We start from the raw sequence: 20,273 nt of genomic DNA, 5'->3' as shown, positions 1-20,273 counted from the left end.
TTTCTGTCTTTCCTTCAGAACTGTGCAGAGAGAGATTGCTGGGAATTTCTTTTCCCACCCTGCATGCCAGACCAGTTTTATACCACACAGATACAAAACCCAAGCAACAGCGAGGGGTTTAAAACGAGACCGCTGTGACTTTAAGAGCGAGGGGGGGGAAAAAAACTGTTAAGGAAGGAAAATAAAAATCCCACAGCCTGTTGTAGCAGCTGTAGCTTCAGATCGTGTGGAAAATGAAGGCAGATGATTCAATTTGGCCTGTGCCCCGAGTACATTTCCAAATGCTTCTGTGTGTGCGCAAGATAATGAACAAATATATTGAGATGGCACAAGATCAGTCCGAGGCTGCCGCTGCACAGGCCGTGGAGCTCCCAGTAGGAGCACACGAGCTGTGCTGGGTTAATGGGGGTGAGGGTCGGCAAGCCCAGCACCTTTCAGAACAACTTAAGAAAAGAATTTGTCTCCTTTTGCCCCAGGCTCCCCGTGGCACTCAAATGGAGCTTGTGATAAATCGAAGTGTATTTATTAATAATGAGCGGGGGCAGCGTGCCCGCGATGTGAAAATAGGTGTGCCAAATAAAAACGTGCTTCCCTCTGACATCCGAAAAGCTTAAGTAAATGGAGAGCAGGCTGATCTATTATGATTAAAAAGCAGGGGCTGAGAGCCAACATAGTGGTAATGAAAAAGCCCTTTTAGGGAAGCAAGGCCCATTCTGCCCATTCATATATTCCTCCACCCCCTCCCCACAGGAAGAAGTAGGGAGGGGGAAGTTGGATGGGAGAGATGGAAAGGCAGCAGCCTTCCAGGACAGCAGAGCTGGAGTTATTACCAGGATGAGTTATGATATTTAATCATGCTACATGATGTCCAACAGCGCAAGGTTCATAATTCTTGGCTCCGAGCGTGGCTTGGGACTGTCCGTGAGCACCTGCAGGATGCAAATTGATCATGGCCTTACAAACCCTCTGTACCTGCCCTGCCTGCAGCCCTGGCCTGCTCCCACCGAGCTGGCAATGGACTTTTGCACGTTCCCAAACACAGATCTGTCCTTCCTGGTGAAAGCTGACTGCTGAGAGCCAGGACTGCCTGCCACCAGCTTTGCTCTGCGGTGTGTGGTGGGTCTGGAGTGTTATCTTGCAGGAGACTGCATTGGTCTGGTTTTTAAGCAGCTTTGAGTTTCATTCAGGCTTTTGGAGAATTCCCTTCAACGATGAAACAGGCTGTGCTGGAGTAAAACTTCAGCACCTATTCAGTGTTTCAGTTCCTATGTGTGGACATTAATGTCTTGCTGTCTTAGGATTTGGAAGAGATAAATTAGCAAACAGCTTCAGTTGTCCCCATGTGCCTTTTTATTTTCTTCCAGCTTTGCTCTCCTGAAGTGACAGTAGTCAGCCTTTGTCTAAGACAAGATTCCCTCCCACCTCCAGCCCTCAGGAAACGAGGCTGAGGAGCACCTTTCCAAGCCCCTCTCTGCACAGCTTTGGGCATCAGAGTTATTTTGAGATGTTTTGCTTCTCAAACACACTCAGGTTTGACCCACGCACTTCCTCCTGCTGTGGCCCAGTCTCTGATTTGGCTCTGTTACACTGGCTGGAACCTTCCAGTTTGAATTAGTGCAGCCTCAAACAGGGCAAACCCATCCACTGGATTGTTTTTGCCCAAGGATTTGGGTATACTCAGTGGGTAATGCAGAGGGATGGGGACACACAACGTGTGTCTCAAGAGGATTGGATTTTGGGTGAGAACAGCCTGTAATGTTGGATTGCATGTGTAATTGTGGTTGCTGAAGGATGTTACCACTGTGTGTAAATACCCTGGACAATCAATATGGGCTGCTCAAGTTTTAGGTGGGATATTTGGCTCATCCACCTGAGGTGTTTAATCCCCGTGGCTGGTGTTGCATTGATGCCTCTGGAAGTCCCTGGCAATGTGTTATATGAGAGGATGTAGCGTGTTTTGCCTGTGGATTTGGGGAGTTGGTTGGTTGGGTCTGTGCTGAGGTGGAGATGACACCCCCAGGCTGGGAGCAGGGCCAGGAGCCCACTTTGCCTCTGGAACAGTAATGACTTTTTCCAAGGGAGAGGAATACTAGTTTTTATAGTAAAACTCAATCAGGGAGCATGGTCAGGAGGAATTTCTGGAACTTAAACAAAAACACCCAGAGAAAATCACTAGAAATCAAGCAGCTGAGCCAGTGGCAACTTTGGGAAAGGAGCTTTTGGCCAGTTTGCTAATACCCAGGTCTGCCGAGAGTGCCCCTGAAACCAATGCATCCATTTAGCAGAACAACTTGTCCTCCTCCTTGGGTCCTGCATGTGGCTCATTAGGGTAATTACTGATGAATTAAGGCAGCTTGGCTGAGCGCTGGGGCTGCGGGTGTGCGGGCTCCCCTGCTGGCAGGCAGCAGGTGTAAATGAACAAGATCTGTCAAAAAGGCTGATGACCCTCTTAATTCACAGCAGCAAACTGGGGACAGAGGTAGTGCAGCAAGTTTAATAATTGATATTTACTTGGAAAGGTTAATGGCAGCAGTGATGCTTCTAATTTGCTTGCCTGTGCAAGACCTTGTCAGGTCAAATTGTCTCAATTTGTTACTGTGTGTGTAGGTGTAGTTTTCCTTTAATGAAATTTGGAGAAAAGAAACAGGTGGTGTTTGGAGCTGAGTGTAACTCAAGAAAAGCAGCAAAAGGATCCAGTCTGGTAACAGGTTGGGTGAGTCTGTGCTAACTTTAAACAGCTGGCAGCTTAGTCCTTTTGAATTAATTCTAGCAACCATTTGCACTTGGTAAGGTGAAAGGATTTGGAATGGCATAATTTATTTTTCCTTTAATTTGCAGCTGTCTAGGAGTTGTTTAGGTCAGAAGTGTAATGATTTTGACAGGCTTTGATGTGTTCCTAGGTGGGAGGGAGAAGGTTGTGGATCAGAAATAAGAAAGCTGCAGATTTCAATGGGCATTTCTGTACTGTATTAGGGAAATTGTAATTCTGCCCTGTGATGGTTAAGTGGTTCCTATTTCAGGGTGAAACAAAGCACCTGCTGTGTCTGGAAGGATTGGAATTGGCAGGTCAGATACTTTACATCCAAGAGTTTCAGAAGAGCTGGCTGATGACTCTAACCAGTGGAGTTGGGTTTTGAGTAAGTGTAGAAAGACCCAGATGACAGAAGAAAGCTGGAGTGCCAGTGTTATGAAAGGCTGTATTTTCCTTCAGTAAAAGAATTACCATTTGTCTTATTGGCTTGGCATCAATCCTAGGCAAGATAATGGCATAGCTGAAGTAGTAATTGCTTAATAAAGACCTCAAAAAGAATAAAATAAGTGAATGACAATCATTTAATGTATTTAGGAAAAAAAATCTCACCAAATTTACTTAATTATATGTGGAATTTAAAATTTGATGGCTTATGGCCAATATTGATGTAGTACAGTTAGATTTCTCTTTTTGATGTTGTTGACCTAGTTATTAAGGAAACAGACAATATGGATTGAACATCATGAACTTCAAGTGGATTATTTCTTTCCTTGATACATGGTGTGGATAGTTGCAAATGCAAGCTCCCTGTTGTTGGAAATGCTTCTAGTTTATCCCAGGAGGGATTACTTCTCATTGCTGTGCTGTGCTTTTGAATATTTTGACATAGGAGCAAAGACGAAATATTGGTCTTGATAAAAGTTTTCAAGTGGGCAGCATATTTGAGAGGTGATGTACCAGGAGTGAGACAGGGCACTGCACTGAGAATAGTGATTGTATGATGAGGGGGCCATGAAAAAATTTTGATTTCTATCACTTAGATGTGTCTAAAAGTCTTATCTTGTAGAAGATACTGTATTGGTGAGGTGTAAGGTGGCAGAAAGGCATGCAGAATAAGGACATTAATAAGAAATATACTGAGCATGATATTTTCTTTTTATTTTTCATTTTACTTCTGCTACCCATGCCCATACAGGGCTGTGCACTCTGGATAAGAACTGGAGCTCATTCTCCACACAGTACCCTGAACATTTCATTAAAATATTGACAGATGGGGGGCACTTAGCTGGCAGCACTGTCAGACATCCACGGATTGCAGTGGTCAGTGCTCCCAGCACTCGGATTGCTGTGCCCACATGGTGACAGCCTGTCCAGTGTGCCCAGTGCCACAGGGACAGGGCTGCAAGGGCTGCACCAGCACCAGGAGCAAACCCTGCTGGCTGCCAGCACCACCCTGGAACAGGACAGCAAGAAACAAAGGGATTTTATTGCCATTAAAAATACCAATTTGTACAAGCCAACATTTTAAATAGTGTAATTTAAATGGAACCAAACTGATATGAATAGAACCTATTAATAAATTAAACACTTCTTTCCACCCAATATTTCACGAGGGAATTAGCAGAATAATTTGTTAGTAAATGAGCCCAGGAATGAAGCTGTGAATGACATCTATCCTACCCCTCTCCTCCCCCTGTAACACTCTTTGCAGATGTAAGAGGAAGGTTGCTGTGATTTCAAACGTTGGCTCTCTCACTTCTGTCCAAACACAAGCACAGCTTCAGGTGAAGGGAGTGGGATGATGCAGCAGTCAAAGCACCAGCCTTGGCTGTGAGAGTTAATCCTGATGTGCTCCAAATTCTGTGCAGCATCTCAAGCAAGCTGTTTCAGCAAGTGTCCCTCAGTGGCCATCGTGACCTGTCAGGGCACATCTCTGGGCTGGGAAGGATGGCCTGGGTGGGTCAGGCAGCCCCAGCAGCGTCCCAGCTGAGGAGTGCTGGGAGCAGAGTGAAGGGGCTCTGTCTGTCTGTCTGTCTGTCTGTCCGCTCCCTCCTCGTGTCAGGCACAACCTCACCTGCTCCCAGGAGTGCCTAAAGCGCCTTCCCTGCCACGCTGGTGACAGGGAGTGTGGACACAGAGGGCCAAGCCCCACTGCAGAGGAGCCCCCTGCATTCCACCCCTGCCACGGCGGGCGTGGGAGTGAAACATTGACTGAACTGCCGTCAGCAACCTCGGGAACAGGTGGCAGAGCAGTGCTTCAAAATCTCCTTTTTCCCCCTCCTTCTTCTCCCTCTAGATGAAGGTCCCTACAAGCAGAAGTGGCAGAAATAGCGAGGAAGACAGCATCAGGGAGGCCACAAGCTCTCAGCGGAGCAGCTCAAGGGACCGTCTCAGTGATGTAAGTACCGTTCAGGAGAAAGCATCGCTTCACTGCAGCAATTCCCGCTGCTGACACGGCTTTTCATAAATCTTGCTGAACAAATGTTGGCATCCAGAGGTCACTGTGTAATAACTTTTTTTTATGTCATGATTGAGTGTTACGGCATAAGTGGTTGAGCTGCCTTGCAAACACTATAATCATGGTGCAAATAATATGATAAGCGAAAGATCAGAGATGGGAAAACAAAATGGAATTGTTATTCCTTGGGGAAAAATGGCTTGATGGTTTGTTTTGGTTTTTTTTTTTTTCAAAGAAGTTGTGTTAAAAAGCTTTTTACAGCATCCTTGGGTTTAACTGCTGCACGTAATCACATAGTTTGGGTGCAAAGTTAGTTCATCTAATTTTATGCTTCCTGCCGCCAAGATATGAGAGGGTTTTGGGGGAAAGCTGTCTTTCTCTCAGGAAATTTGATGGTACATTGAGTGAAATGTTATGATAAAACAAAAGCAAATGGTGCCTTAGTGTGTAAACACACAAATGGGCTTTTGAGTCACCAAGAAATCAATGGCAGTGCTGGGATAATTTTATACGAAGGCTTTTTGTGTTAGCAATTAGCATTTCGCCTTCATTAAAACATGATTTTTTACTAATTAGGACCTTTCCCGTTAGGAGAGATTTAAATGAAGAACAATAATCAAACGCTGGCACGAGCATGTCTGAAATATTAAATTTGCCATTTCAATGGCAAGCCACAGAAATCCCAGAGCGAGTGGTTTTCATGTTGAGTTCTATTAATGTAAAATATGCTTCATAACTAAAACCTGTCACAGAAAACGGCTCACACCAGCTAAATTCAATTGGACAGTTAATTTAGCTTTAAAATTGAAAACACTACCTCCGCTTCAGGATGCAAAAGGAAGAGGGGGGGGAAAGCCTTTGATAAGTGTAATGTATTTGCTATTAAAGCTTTCAGAGCCCGTTCTACAGGAGGAAAAGGGAGAAAAAGGGGAAAAAAATGGCTCCCACAAATGTGTTTAAAAGCTGAAAGTATTTATTAAAAATGTCAGCAGAAAAGTGCTTTTGGCAGATTAAAGCGGGATTCAGCTTGACAGCTCTGACAGGGAAATGTGACGGGGGAAAATTCTCTCTACATGTTTGGAGTGTGAATGGGGCGCTGTAAACAGCCGACGCAGTGGGAGGAAGAGAAAAATAGCATGTCCTGTGATCTGCTTCCAGCACTGCCAGCCCACGCCCTGGGGCCAGGCAGCCGGGGGGCCTGGGACAAACCCCCTTGCTGTGGGACATTTGGGCTGTGTTTTAGTCAGAAATTGTGGTGATTTCGTGTGTATGTAAAATATCCCGTATCCACATCGATGGGATTCTCTGTTCCCCTCCCCTCAGCACTCCTGATGGGTGTGTGAGCAGGAGAGCCTGGGAGCTGCACTGTAGCTGTAGAGTGGGGCTGCAGGAAGGAATATCGTATTCCAGCTTAGCCATTAGCTTAGGTCAAAGCGTTAAGTGGTCTTGGAGACTTTTCTTGTTAAGCTGATGCACTTCCAGTATTTCTCCTCCTTTCCCTTTGCCCCCAAAGTTGCAGACTGAGCCTGTAGGAATTGACTCCGAGTGCCTAATTCCTGCAAAATCTTCAAAGCCTGTTCAGCAGCCAGTGAAATTCAGTGGGAAACAGGCACTCTGTTCTTTTTTAGTCAGTGGAGACGTTTGGGCAGTGCCTGGAGGCCGGGGCACACTTCAGAGCTTTGCTGAAGCTGCTCTCGTGACCTGGCGACCCATGGCAAATGAGAATTTTTCAAATTAGTAATTAAACAGTTTGAAAAGTAAGGTTCATGAATCACAGAATGCTCTTCGTTCGTTATTTGATGAGTGCAATTTAGCTTTAATTACATATAACACTGCCTCACGTACTGGTACATGTTCTGCAGCCTGTTTAGCGACTGTCTCAAAGTCTTAGCAAGTCCCAGGGGTGCAATCAGATGGTTTTCCCCATTTCTGTGCAAAGGGATGAGGAGGCAGACTGGTTCTCTCACTGTAGAGAGGGAGCAGGGAAAGGGAGAGGAGACAACAAGATTCAAATGACTGTTGATACCTGCAGGATTTTCTGTCCAGCCACACTTGGTCCCTGTTGGCTCTGGAGCTGTGTGTCCCAGCACACAGTTTAAACACTGGAGTGGGCACAACTCCTTGCATGTCCTCAGGATCAGGAGCACAGGGCAGTCGGGATGTCCAGGGAAGGCAGGGATGGTGTTTCCTCAAGGCTGGTGGTTACAGAGGCTCCAGCACGCAGCAGTGCCCCTGCAGGTGGATGCTCTGCAGCAGGAGGCACCTGGGCTGTTCCTTGGTGAGTTTGGCCTTCAGGACTCTCTCTGCGCTGCCTTTCCCCACTAATGGGGTGAACAATGCAGTGAATGAGGCAGGAGGTGACAGGTCTGGCTGCTGCAGGGCAGGTGTGGTGGGGAATGTGCCTATCACAGTGTCAGCTGTAGCGGTGCCATCTCAGGAGCACTAGATCTCCCTCCAGCTTCCCTGGTCCCCGTTTCAGAGGTGCTGTTCTGAGCAGCTCAGCCCCTCTGTGCCATTTGTTCCTTGAGGTGAATTGTTCAGTGGGATGGCAGCAAGTTGTTCTTTATTTACATTAATGCATGTCATTAGTCTCTAATGGACCGTGAAGTCAAGAGGTGGCCTGGTCTGTGGTGAAATAATTGCACTCTAAAGAAAACTGAGGCAAATGATTGATTATGTTGTGCACATACACACACACGCAAACAGCCATTGGTTCATCCACTATGAAACCCAGAGCATTTTGCTCCTTCCTTGCCACAAGTAAAAATTCTGTGGGGAGAGAATGATACAATTTCATGGTGAGACAGTAATTGTCTGGCTTGTGTAGTAAGTCTTTCCAGACATTACACCAAGTGCCATTTATTATGGGTCATTGAGGGAAAAAAATGCTTATTATGATTTAGTGAAATCATCTCTGGCTGCAGAGGTTTGATTTGTTGAGGCTGGGCTCTTCTTTGGGATGATGAAACTTCAGAGCAGAAAAACAGTGAAGTTTTAGACCAGGTTTTGTGGTGCAGAGAGGAGATGGGAATCTGCCACTTGCTTATGTTCCCAGTGTAGATGTAAAATTCCGTTAAAAATTACTACAGAGCCAACATCCTTGTTACACATGTACTCTCAGGTCTTCTACAACCAAAACAGAGTCAACAGCCTTTCTCCAAAATGGGATTTTCCTCTGCTGCCTTTCAGTGCGAGGTAATTGGAAGTTGCCAGAGAATTAAGAGCCAGATAAGCCATATTGCTATTTTGTTGTGTTGACCCAAGTAAAAGTGGAAAGCTTGGGCATTTTGTTTTGGTTTTCCCCATGTTCCATAATTGTCCTAATCTTTTCTGATGTCCTGAGCAGTCCAAAAATCCACACAGAGCCTTGTATAATGGCTTGAAAAAAGGGGTTTTATCTTTTTCTTGACCCATCAGCTTAAGAACTGCCTGCTTTTTAATGGATTTTCTCCCTCACTAAATTGAATGGATCGTCCCTCATTATCATTTAAATAGAAGCCTCACTCCCTGTGAACATGGAAAATTTGAATGTGGTAGTAGAGCTGTGATAATTTGAAATATTCGGAAGGTGGGGGCAAGGAGGGGGAACAGGCGGCAGAGTGCAGAATTGCTGAATGTAATTGTCATGGATTCTCAATTTTGTTGCCACAAGATGGGAAAATAGACTAATAATTGTCTTCCAACCCTAGTAGAATAGTTGCCCTAGTTAGCTGAAGCTAACACTCTAATTGTCATGGGGGCACAGAGATGAATGAGGATGTATGCAGGGCACAGCCAGGGCTAAATTGAGTGATATACTAAGGCAAAGAGCAAATTGGCAATTATTGGCCCAGCTGAAAAGGTTGGCAGGTGTGCTGCTTTCTCAGGAGCCCTTAGGGGGAAATTGGAAATATAAAATATCGACCATAAATACTCGCTGATTAGGAAATATGTTGCAAGAGGTGCTGGCCACTTAAGAGTCAAAACTCTCCTTTTCAAGGGATTGGCTTCAGCTGTGCACAAAACCAGCAAGCACTGCAGCTAAGTTGTTGAGAGCCTTTTCCTCTCATCCCCCAGGCTATCTTTTCTAATTTTTCATCATCCTATCCTCATATGTTTGTTTGTTTTTCTTTAAACGTAATAAACGAAAAGCAGTCTTTTAGGAAATGCAGAGATTTTCCTCTCTCTAAATGTTCTTTGATAAGTGTTTAGCATATTGTATAGGCTAGATATAAAATTCTCTCTCTGGTAGATGAATACAAAATAACTTGTGTGATTTCTAATTCAGGCAGTTGACTGTGATCTGCTTTTCTTTGTGTGCCATCACAGGCACTGCCTCCCCCTTCCCTCCTACTCCCTGTCCCACGTTTCCCCTCCTGGGGCACGGGGATTAGAGCAGCAGCAAGGTACAAAGCTGCAGGTCCCTCCTGTGTGCCTCAGGCTGAAGTACCTTGCCAGAAGCACGATCAGATGAGCCTCTGAAGTGAGGATCAGACCACAGTCACACCACAGCTCCACATTTATCCACACTGTAAGCTTTGGTGCGTGTGGGATGCCTGCTCTTGGCTCTGGCAGGGTGGCAGGGGGACCTCAGAGCCGTGGTCAGGGGTGTCACAGAGCTCATTGAAGGAGTTTCTGGAAGGCCTGGGGTGATAATGTGTGGGCTGCAAACTCTTTGTGGCATGTGCTGTCCATTGTTCCCCATGTGTGACACACTGGGATCTGATCTGCAGAGTGAAGAGTGGAGTAAGACTGTTCTAGTTAAAAAGACTTAGCAACAGGATAGTTTTACCACCCCTTCCACAAACCATGACTCTTGGGAAGCTGGTTTGAATATACATGGATATATCATGAAATATATCATGAAACCTTGCAAATGCCATTCTTCTGGAGACAAAAATGCCCATCCCTTCAGCATGCTGTCTGCTTTTCTCTGCATCCTACAAAACCCCAAATGCTTGAGTGGAAATGGCTTCAGCAGAAATTTAAGTTCTAATGACTGGCACAAAGTTTCAGTGAGGGGTACTTAGGAAGAAAGAAAGTCTGGAGGAGTTTTGTGAAGCTGGCAGAAGTGATGGTTTGAATGGGAGCAGCACTCCTGTAGGTTCTGTGCATTTCTGTGAGGTCTTTTCCTGTTGTTTCTGGCTAACTGCACTCAGTTTGTTCATTCCTGGTCAATGAGCATCTTTCCTTCTGCTGTCTGCAGCCATCAGCTGTAGGGATAAAAGTGTCTTGTGAGGAAGCTGTTCTGTAACTTATCAAGCCAGTTACAGATGTTCAGACCTTATCCTACCAGACTGGTTTTGCAGTGTTTCTAAGCATAGCACTCGCTGTTTATCCAACAGAATAAAGTCAGTGAATTCAAGAAGGAGCACATTCAGGCATTGCAGGGCATGCAGATTGTTCATCACGTGTTGTGGTTATCTTGTCAGGTCCAGGTTCCAATCTCAGGGAACATCAGATGCACTGGTGACCTTTGCCATGGCAATTGAACTCATTGTATCAGCAGGCAGGAGTGTGGCTGTGGAAATTAATTGCATTAAGGGTCTCTGTGTTAAGGTCTGGCATATCTCCTGCCCTTGGCTCTTTTTGCCCTCCTCTCCTCTTACCCTTCTCATTCCAAGATATTTGAGTTTTATAAGGGATTTGTTTGGGAAGGAAATATGAGACTTCCCCAGTATTCTAAGCTAAACCCATATTCTGTTGTTGAGTGCTCTATAAATGACGAAGGGGAGGGTAAACACATCCAATTCCTGGTGCTTCTGCCCTGACTGTGGAATTGGGTGCAGCTGAGGTGAGTGTCATCCTGAAATGCTATAAAGCAGAATTCAAAATCAGATCTCTCTGTACATACTGTTGATTACCTCTGCTGAGTGCTAACCAAGCAAATCAGGCTTTTGCAGTGGGCCATATGATAAGCTTGGGCCTGTGATTTAGCACTAAGTAGGAGCTGGGAATTCTGCCTCAGTTCCCTCCTCAGGTGCCACTGGGCACATTTGAGTCTTTTCCTGCCTCAGTTTCCACACTAACACAAGGATGGCATTAACAGCAGTGGCTGGAGGCTGTTTTGGGACTGTCCTGTGGCACATGGGAATAGCTATTGGCTGAAAACAGCCATTTCAGCTGCTGGTTTGGAGGTACTTGACACACTCCTGGCTTCAGCCAATGAAATGGCACATGTCATAAAAGCAGGAATGAACTCTTGACATTTCTGGAATATGTTAATCTGTGTCCTTTAGCCAAAGAGGATGGAAGGGAGCACTACAAACGAGTTTTGTGGTCGTGCTGCCATCACCTGCTTTTAACTAATCCCCTTGTACTTAGGTTTTATATCAAGGACACAAAAGATTCAACTTGAAACCTGCCTGACCCATTGAGAAAGAGTGGGGAATTGGCTTGAGGTGCCCTTTTACCTTGATTATTACTGGATTTTAAAGCCCTTCCTGCTGTCTTTGGAGTTCAATAAGTAACCCAATAGCTTTAAGAAACTGAACAGAGGGTGTCTTAATTTCTTTCGCATCATGAGAGCAGTGGAAGGCCATGCTTTTATTTATATAAGGGAAATAACTTTTTCTGTCAATTTAATAGACAATCTTGGAAAACCTGCTGCAGGTTATTGGTGAGATTTTCTCATTATTTTCTTTTCTAAATTGTAGTTGCCATTTTTATCACAAAGAAAGAAAGAAATCTTTTAAATACAGCTGCAGATAGCAGTGTAACTCAAGCTCTCAAGGTCATCAGTGGGGGGGTAGTAGAATTTTTATGCAATAAGATTTTGCCTTTGCTTCCAGAAAGGTGTATTTTTTTTTATATCCAGTGTAATTAACATGAGAGCTATCCCAGGGTAGAAATAATTCACTCTGTGACATAACTGAAATGTCTTGTCTGTGCTGTCTGGTTTTGTTTTTAACCTTGGGCTTAAAAGGAACCAAAAATCTTTAGTTGTAAAAGAGCACATCATCTGCAAAATATTATAAGCCATTTATCTTTATGCACAAATGCCACCTAGCAGTGCAGCTCCACTTCTGCATCATTAAATGCACAGACCATACTCATTTTGCCCCTAACTAATAACAGTCTCGCCTAGGAAGGCTGGGCATTCCAGACAGCCCTGGAAGAGGCAGGAGCTGGTGCTCAGCAGGCAGAGAGGCTGCTGCCCTCCCTGAGGCTCTGCTCGGGGTTGCTGTGCAGCTGGAGCAGAGCTCTGGGATTCAGTGTCTGCCTGGGTGGGGTCACAGTCCTGGCTTTGAGCTCTGTGTTTGTCAGCCCCTTCCTGCCTGCTGTGGTTTCTCCAGGCAGTGTTTGAGGGCCAGAGCTGAGCATTCTTGGGTGCTGGTTTGGGTGTCAGTCTCAGGTGAGCTCCCAGGCAGGTGCTGTGCTGTGGGAGCAGCACCAAGGGGATGTGGCTGGCTGGGTACCACGGGCACCATCATCCCCTGCTGCTCGAGGCCCTTCTGACAAGGGGAAAATTGGCCAAGCCAGCAAAGAGCCTCTTTGGAGAGTGAGAGTTGTGTGACAGCCCTCCATGTAAGTGCTCCTGTCCTTGTAGGTAAGAGCCTGGGTGAGTTGTTCCAGCTGAAGGCTTGCCCCAGTAATTACTCCTGCCAGACAAGCACTCATTCACTGTGAAAGGAGGTTTCTTCAGCGTTGGGTACATGCCAAGTTAAACTTCCACTAAGATTTCTTATATTTGCAGCCACAATTGATTACTTTTCTCATTATTTGATCTTGATATAGAGACATACGGACTGAGCCATGTTTGTATTAACCCCCAAAGATTTTTTTCTTTAGGAACATCCATCACAGTTGCATGCAAACCTTTCTGCTCTGGCACTTGTAGCTGATATTAGCTGGGTTTTTTTCAGAATTGCTACATGTGACAATTGGTATGGATCTGCCTAAAGAGCTGCAGTGTTCCCAGTTAACCAAAAAAGCAATAGTGGTTTGTTAGATGTGCAGAAAAATGCATGCAGACAGCCCTGGAGAATGTGGGATTATGCATGAACCTAATTGTTGGAAAAGATTTTATGAGTTGACTCCAAAGTATTCACCGGTTACTAATTTTATATATGCAAGAAAAATTCTGAGGGAGGGGGAAAACCCCACCCTTTTTCACCACTGATTTTTCAGGAAATTTGATGTTAAAACTTTTCAGAGAGAAGAGGCTCTTGGATGTGAAAAATACCAGAGTCAATTGCCATTCAGTTTTCATTATTTCTGATGTAGCACTTTACCCAACAACTGGTTTTATTGTTTTCTACTCCGTGGTTTTAAATCAATGGTCTGCAGATTCCTGGGGTTCTTGGACAGCTTGGGATGCCTGAAAGTTGTCTTAAGAAAAGCAGGTCTGTTGTTAGTGTGCTTGAGTTTGTTGTCCAAGAGTCTGCTCCATCCCAGGAAAACATTTTGCGTTTGCACAAAGCTTAAAGATGGAAAATAACTGTGAGAGTGAAAATGCTCTGAGGCTGTTCCCCTAGAGAGAAGCTTCTAATGAAACCTCTTGTTTCTGTTTTTGGTTATTATTTCCAATTTGTTAGACCTTGTCATTCTTGGTTAAATCTCAGTTGATGGAGGGCTGGAGTGAGAACTTCCACCCTTTTTCCTTTCCTTCTCCCGCCTTTCCAAGCAGGTAATTTGCCTCCACATCATTTCTGTGTTTACTTTAGGTGAACTGCCTGGTCAAGCTCTCCAAAGTGTTGGAACACATAATTGTGTTCAGCTGTTTGGCATACTTATGTAGATAGCAGGATGTTGTTATTAACCTTTTTCTATACAAGGCTGAATTCCATGAGTACTTTGGGGTATAGAGTATGTAGAGAGAGGGATAAGTTTATCATAGCTTCTCAAAAATAGAGGTAAATGCCACTGCCCTTCATTTCACTGGTCTGTAGCTTTATTTCTGGGCAGTTTATATTTAGGAGGTTTATAAATAAATCCCATTTTTTTGTAATGTTTGAAGGCGGTGGCCATATCTGTGTGCAATATGCAGAGGGTGGGAACTCAGATGCTGTTATCAGTGTTGTTGGTGCCTCAGGCTCCCCTGTGGGAGCTGTCCCTTCCCAGCAGCACAGAGGTGCAGGTGTAGCATGCCAGGGCTGGGGACTGGCACCCAGTCACTCCTTGGCTGCAGCCCTGTGTGTAAGAGCTGGGTCACATCTTTCCTTCTGTGTGGCACTGAGAGGGTTAACAGGGAGCCCTCCTCCCACACCCCCATAATTGTAGGACTTTGCTCTTGTCTCTTCTTGGCTTTGGGAGCTGTTCTCCATGGGCACTTGGCTGGGGAGTTGCCTGTCTGGTGTCAGAGGCACAGACAGTGGCACGGAGCTGGCATGGGCAGAGCAACAGACAGTTGTGTGTTCCACTGAGAGCAGGAGTCTGGAAAAGGTTTCCTGTGTATATCTAGGTATCCTCTGATCAAAAGGCTTTCAAACTGCTAGTACAAAGGGACTGTTATCTTGCTGGTGAAAAATTACAAGTATTTGCAATCAGTTTGCATCAATCTCTTTGGGGTATTGTGCTGTGCTGATTTAGTAACGTGATAACTTCTGGCACTGCTGCAAAAAGACAAAATAATCCTCACCATCAGCCTGCAACAATTCGGTATTTTTGGTACCCACTACAACATCAGTCTTAGAAACAGGACTGCTAAGACTCCCTGGATCTTGTTTAATAAAATCATGTAGTGAGGGCATCATGATTATAAATCACACTTGGAAATTGGCCTGCAGAGTACTTGCTGGGTTATGCGGTGTCGTGTGTTCCTGGCTCCTTTTTAATTTCCGAAAAGAAGGCATATAGCAGCAGCTGGAGCTAGAGGTGGAATTCATTTAGCTGCTTGGAGAAAGCCACTGCCAGCAAAAACCCAGCAGCTCAACAGTCTTTGGTTGTAGAGAGAGGAAAGGGATCCAAGTGACTGGAACTGGTGTAATGAGAAGGAAAAGAACCAAATGATTTGGCAGCATGTGAAAGAGGTAAGGATGTGGTAGAGAAAGGAGCAGGAGGAGCTGAAATGAAGAGCAGGAGTAAACAATGTAATTTAACTTATTCAAAAGGGACAGAGTGCTTATTAAAGCTCTGAGAGATGATAAATTAGTGCTTTGCTGCTATTGTTATTTCAGATAGAGTTGTCATATGGTAATGCTGCCGCAGTGAAGGCTGGAGGCGCACAGATTCATGGAGGGGAATGGAAAGTGGGATATTTGGTTACATGATTGAGAGTTGGAGTCGATGAGGCAAAATGTGCCAGCCTGGTTCTGGAGAGCATCCTCACGTGTGCGTGCTGTTCCTAGGAAGGTGCTGTCATGTCCTGAAGAGAGGGATGGCTCAAAGTGTGTGTCCTGCTGCTCTGAAGATGTGTCCCACGCTGAGAGCTTTACCTTGGTCAGGAGGAGCTGTTGAAGCCCTGCTCTGGCTTATGAAACCCTGCCTGAAATAGCCCCAGAGCCCTCCCCTGGATGTGCTCTCTGCCTGTTACCCCTGTGGCAGCACACAGAGTAGCAGGAGTTCATTTGAGGTTGTGGAGTTTTCCCCTAAGGAATACTGGGCTGGGGGAGGGAATAGCAAAATGATTCTTATCTTACATTACACAGAATCTCTTGCATTACTTACTGTGGCATATTGTTTCCTCCCACAGAGTTCTGCTCAATCGCTTTCAGGAAGAGGCTACTCCGTAAGTCATTTTACAGCTAATTCTTTCACTTCTGTTGATGTTGATTGCAGAGGTTTGCACTCCCTATTGCACAGCCACTGCCATGGAAGAAATGCAGAACAGAAACAGGGTGAGAGCACGGGGCTGTCATGCACCTGGCAGGGGACAGCCCTGACATGTGGGAGTGCATTAAGAGCCTGGGGGCTTCTTAATTTAATATTGTACTTATAGGGAGGGTTTTTTTGGCCAGTTGATGGTGTATTGCAGCTAGATAGTCCCCTCTGGAGAATTACTAGACCTGAGTGGAGAGAGTTTTCAACACCAGCAGGAGATGATTTCCTCCTCTCCTCCCGCCCCATACATGTTTTCATTTGTGTATTAATACAAGAATCAAATACACAATTACTCCCATTTTACAAAGAATTGCAGCCCTCACCATTGTAAACAACATGAAAGTCAATATTCTCTTATTTACAAGCCTCTGAGTTACAAAACAAGCTCGCTTGTTTTCAGGGGAGGGTGTTGCTGATGGTTCCTTCACAGGAGTGCCACAATGTTTGAGGGTGGTGTTACAGGGTCAGGACACGTCTGCCCGTGTGTGCAATGTACCAGACATGTTTAATTGTCCTTTTCTGTTCATATGTACCTTATTTGTGTGTGCAATAATGACATTTCTTCATGTAGAGGTGGATTAATTTGTTTGTTTTGGGTACATTTTCTGCTCAGCTGTCCCAAAAGGCAGGCACAGACATGACTGAGTAATACAGAAATAGGAGAGGGTGTGAGAGGCTTAGCAAAGTCAACGTGAAAATTCCTGGAATCACATTATATCTGACTCTCAAAACAAATGTATGGTGGGGAGATATGATGCCCTGCTTGTTCAGACAGTAAGTCATGTGGAGTGCAAAGGTTCTAGATGAAGGTATATGCAAATCTGAACATGGATTCCTCAGTCCAGCAAACAACTCCTGCCTGCACTGATTGACAGTCATTGCTGTTTTCACAACTCTGCCATGATAAAGTTTTGCCCTCTAGGTGAGTGGTCCCAAACTGTTTCATACCAAGAGTTAAAGCTGCTCATTCTCTGTAGAGCCAGAACAAGGGTGGATTTTATGTAATTCAGGAAGTTGATGTGGAGGCCTAGAACACATTTCTTTTTACTATAATCACCAGAATTATTTACTTTCAATAATTTATGTTGTAAGTTTAGGGTGATGGAGCTTGCTGAGCTCCTACCCAGTGCACAAAGAGAAAAAATTGCCAGGCAGTGCAGAATTTATGGTCCAGTTTCATAGCAACACTGTCCCATGCTATCGTGCATATTATCAGAAATTCATAATACAAGATTAAGTACATTTTCATCATAAAACCATTACAAAATAACATATGACTTGAAAAGTCCCTCACATTTTTAATGAAATAATGTAATGAATTTTTAGACAGTAGTTATATGTTTACTGAGTATCCTGCAGTATCCCAGGTGAGTATCATTGCTTAATTCATTGAGGGATGAGGAATGTTTGCTCTAGGACCCATTAAGTGCTGCTTTCCATACACTTGGAGAATCAGATTCACCTAAGCTTCTAAAGGCAGATGCTTTATCTTCTATTTGTCTGTAAAATGCCATGCATGCCCATGGCACCACATAAATAATAATGAATCATCTTCACAGATTTTATGACTGAGTGCCTGGTTTGGGAGCTAAACAATTTCCCAGTGGCTATAACATAGGTTGCAAAATCGTAATGGAAAAAGGCCAAAGAATTCTTCTCAGAGTCTCAAGGCCAATAAATCATAGGACTGTTTTCTTCCATTGCTGGCTATTCAGAAATTTACTTTTGTTTCTCAGAGAAATGATTTTGAGAAAATTACTAGCTCCTTCTCTGTGCATGTGTGGGCACAAGGTTCTCTTATTTTGCCAACCCATAACTTCTCAAGGGAGGTAAGAGCTTTCTGCATGCCAGGGCAGTATTTTGACATCATGGGTAGTGTGAAATGGCATTGCTATTGTTTATGGATTGTCATTTTCCCTGTTAAACTGTCTTCTGCCCCACCATGTGCCAGCTCTTGAGGCTGGCTGCTTCCCCCAAGACTCTGATGCTGCTCTAATTTGATTTAGCAAAAGCCAGAGACTGCCACTTCCATTGGCCCAAACTCCCATGGGAAGCTGATTCTTGCAGGTAGCACAGAGATGTTCAAACCACCAGATCCAGACCACTGGCCCAACAGCAGGACTTGTCCATAACATCTATAAGAGTTCTCATTTTCTCACGAAAGCAGCTGTCTATGAAACTTTGTCACTGTTTTGGCTCTGCCCCTGTTTACATGGGATGGGCTGTTCCCCAGACATGGTGAAAGCAGTGGCAGCAGGAGGAATGCTGGAGACACTGCTGTGCTGGGTGTTCCTCCTGATAGCTGTGTTGTGGAATGATGATCTGTATCGTTACTTGGTGAAGTTCTTGTACTGGCTTCCATCGGCAGCTGTTTAAATACCACAAACTATTTTGTGCGTGCTCAATTTTAATTACCTCGTTCTGAATCCCCACTCTGCTCCATTCACTTGCGTCAGCTGTCCTTGCAGAGATGTTTGATTTCAGAAACATTTGTAGAAAATGCACGTTTTAAGGAAATGAGCATTTGCCGAGAGAGAACTTAAAACCTACAGTAGGAATCTTGCATGAAAAAATCTTGGTCCAAGGTTTGGCTCATCCAGCTGAGCCATCAAGGCCTGTCCAGGCAGTCAGAGCAGGCTCACTGGTGAAAAACATCAGCAAATGCCTCATCCATGAAGTGCATACTCTGGAGCTACAGGCAGGAAGAAAACTAAGTACAAGTGTCTGAGTAACTTAACTCCTGAGGGTTGGATATATCAGCAACTTCCTTGACTTCAGGCTTCCCATGGAACATTAGGTGTCTAAATAAGGAGAATGCTTGAAATAGCTGTGAAATTTTGATCTCATTGAAGTTACATCTGATGAACTTCAGATGTACCTAGATTTGATAGTATTGCACCTAGATTTAATTTGAGCCTCAAAACCAGCAGTAACAGTGCCCTGGCACATAGTTTCAGAGTCTCCTGTACACAGACAAAACCTCTTAAAACACGATTTCCCAAAATTAATTTTCAAATGGCATTTGCTTTTACTGGGATAGGACAAGACATTTCTGTGTCTGTGCTGCTGCTGCAGCTCTTTCTCTCCTCAGCAGCATGTGTTTCATATCCTTATCTCACTAAATGTATACTTCCGCTGTGCTGAGAAATGGAACACGAGTTTGTTTATGGAGGTTAATATCTCATTCCCTCTATGACTTGATGGTTACATTTGTGTGATAAACTACTCCAGCCATTTGTCACATTTCCTGCATGCACAAACGAGATTAGTGATTTTAGTCAGAGAGGTCTGTCTGTCTTCTGAGCAGACAAAACAGATTCCCTTTTTGGTTACAGGATGAGAGGCCTGTCTACCTGAAAATGCACTGATTTGTTAAAAAGTACACAGAGAATCAGAGTTAGAACTAGTTGAGGTTTCTCTACATCACGGATACATATCCGCCCTGTGGATATTTGTCAGGCTTTTTTTCTGGTAGTTAACTTAGAACCAAACATCATTATAAAGTAGTTACAATGAATAGAAGATAATACACACAGTTTGTTATTAATGGCTAAAAAGTTGCAGTTGTTTATAAGGTTGAGCACGCTGTAGAGACAAACCCAGGCTGCAGCTGAATTTGACTCAGTTTTGTAGAGAGGATGGAAAAGGATAGAGCTGGGGAATATGTGGTAGCTTAAAAAAATAAACAAAAAACCTCTTCCAATAAATTATGTAGTTTATTTATAGAGCATCTGTGCAGCTGTTCGTCTTCTGAACTGGAAGGGGGTAAAATATGGGAGTGAATGAAAGAATAAACGTGAAAGCATATGGCAAATGGATAGCCAGTGAGCCAACCTGTCTGAGTGTGCCTTGGAACAAAAGTACAGGAGGATGAGACGTCTTTGTTTGGTTTTATTTGTTCTTGAAAGGGTTTTTTTTTTTTTTTTAAATAAAAACAGTAACATACACTTGGCTACAGCAGCAGCTGATTTTTATTCTGAGCTTCTGTAGAATATCAAAGTCTTTGTAGCCTAGTCAAATCCCTGGCAGCTGATCAAATTCTGTTGATTTTACATCTTCCTTGTTGAGCGCAGGAAACCAGCGTCTCAGATAACTCAGGCTGGAGCTCGTGGATAGAGAGAAATGTGCAGAACACCATAAGGCTTGCAGAGACCCTTGAGCCATCCAGAGTCACTCAGTGCTGTCTGCAACCTTCATGCCTCCTGCTTGGTGATGTAGCATGAGAAATTATCTCATCCCCTGGGTGAAGCTGAACCTGAGGTGACTCAGGAGAGGACTGGGTGGGCTTTGAGCACTGCACTGTCTGCCTGGACCCCAGTCTGC

The 20,273-nt window shown here is 44.4% G+C and overlaps 1 protein-coding gene across 16 annotated transcripts in view; it reads left to right on the top strand.

Annotated features, from left to right (window-relative positions):
• Positions 1-20,273, top strand: part of FBRSL1 (fibrosin like 1) — a 497,701-nt gene that overhangs the window by 211,069 nt on the left and 266,359 nt on the right. For 13 of the 16 annotated variants that reach the window (XM_054288703.1, XM_054288694.1, XM_054288705.1 and 10 more), the window contains exons 3-4: positions 5,049-5,150; positions 15,823-15,858. In XM_054288703.1, coding sequence (XP_054144678.1) covers positions 5,049-5,150; positions 15,823-15,858 — 138 coding nt within the window. The remainder of the gene's footprint in view (positions 1-5,048; positions 5,151-15,822; positions 15,859-20,273) is intronic. The other 3 variants (XM_054288697.1, XM_054288692.1, XM_054288699.1) reach the window with 2 other exon arrangements.

Source organism: Melozone crissalis, unplaced genomic scaffold (assembly GCF_028551555.1).
Source record: "Melozone crissalis strain CALT ecotype California unplaced genomic scaffold, PUWL_Pcris_2 ptg000063l_1, whole genome shotgun sequence".
In the NCBI taxonomy this organism is placed as follows: domain Eukaryota; kingdom Metazoa; phylum Chordata; class Aves; order Passeriformes; family Passerellidae; genus Melozone; species Melozone crissalis.
This window is presented reverse-complemented; position numbering and strand designations above follow the sequence as displayed.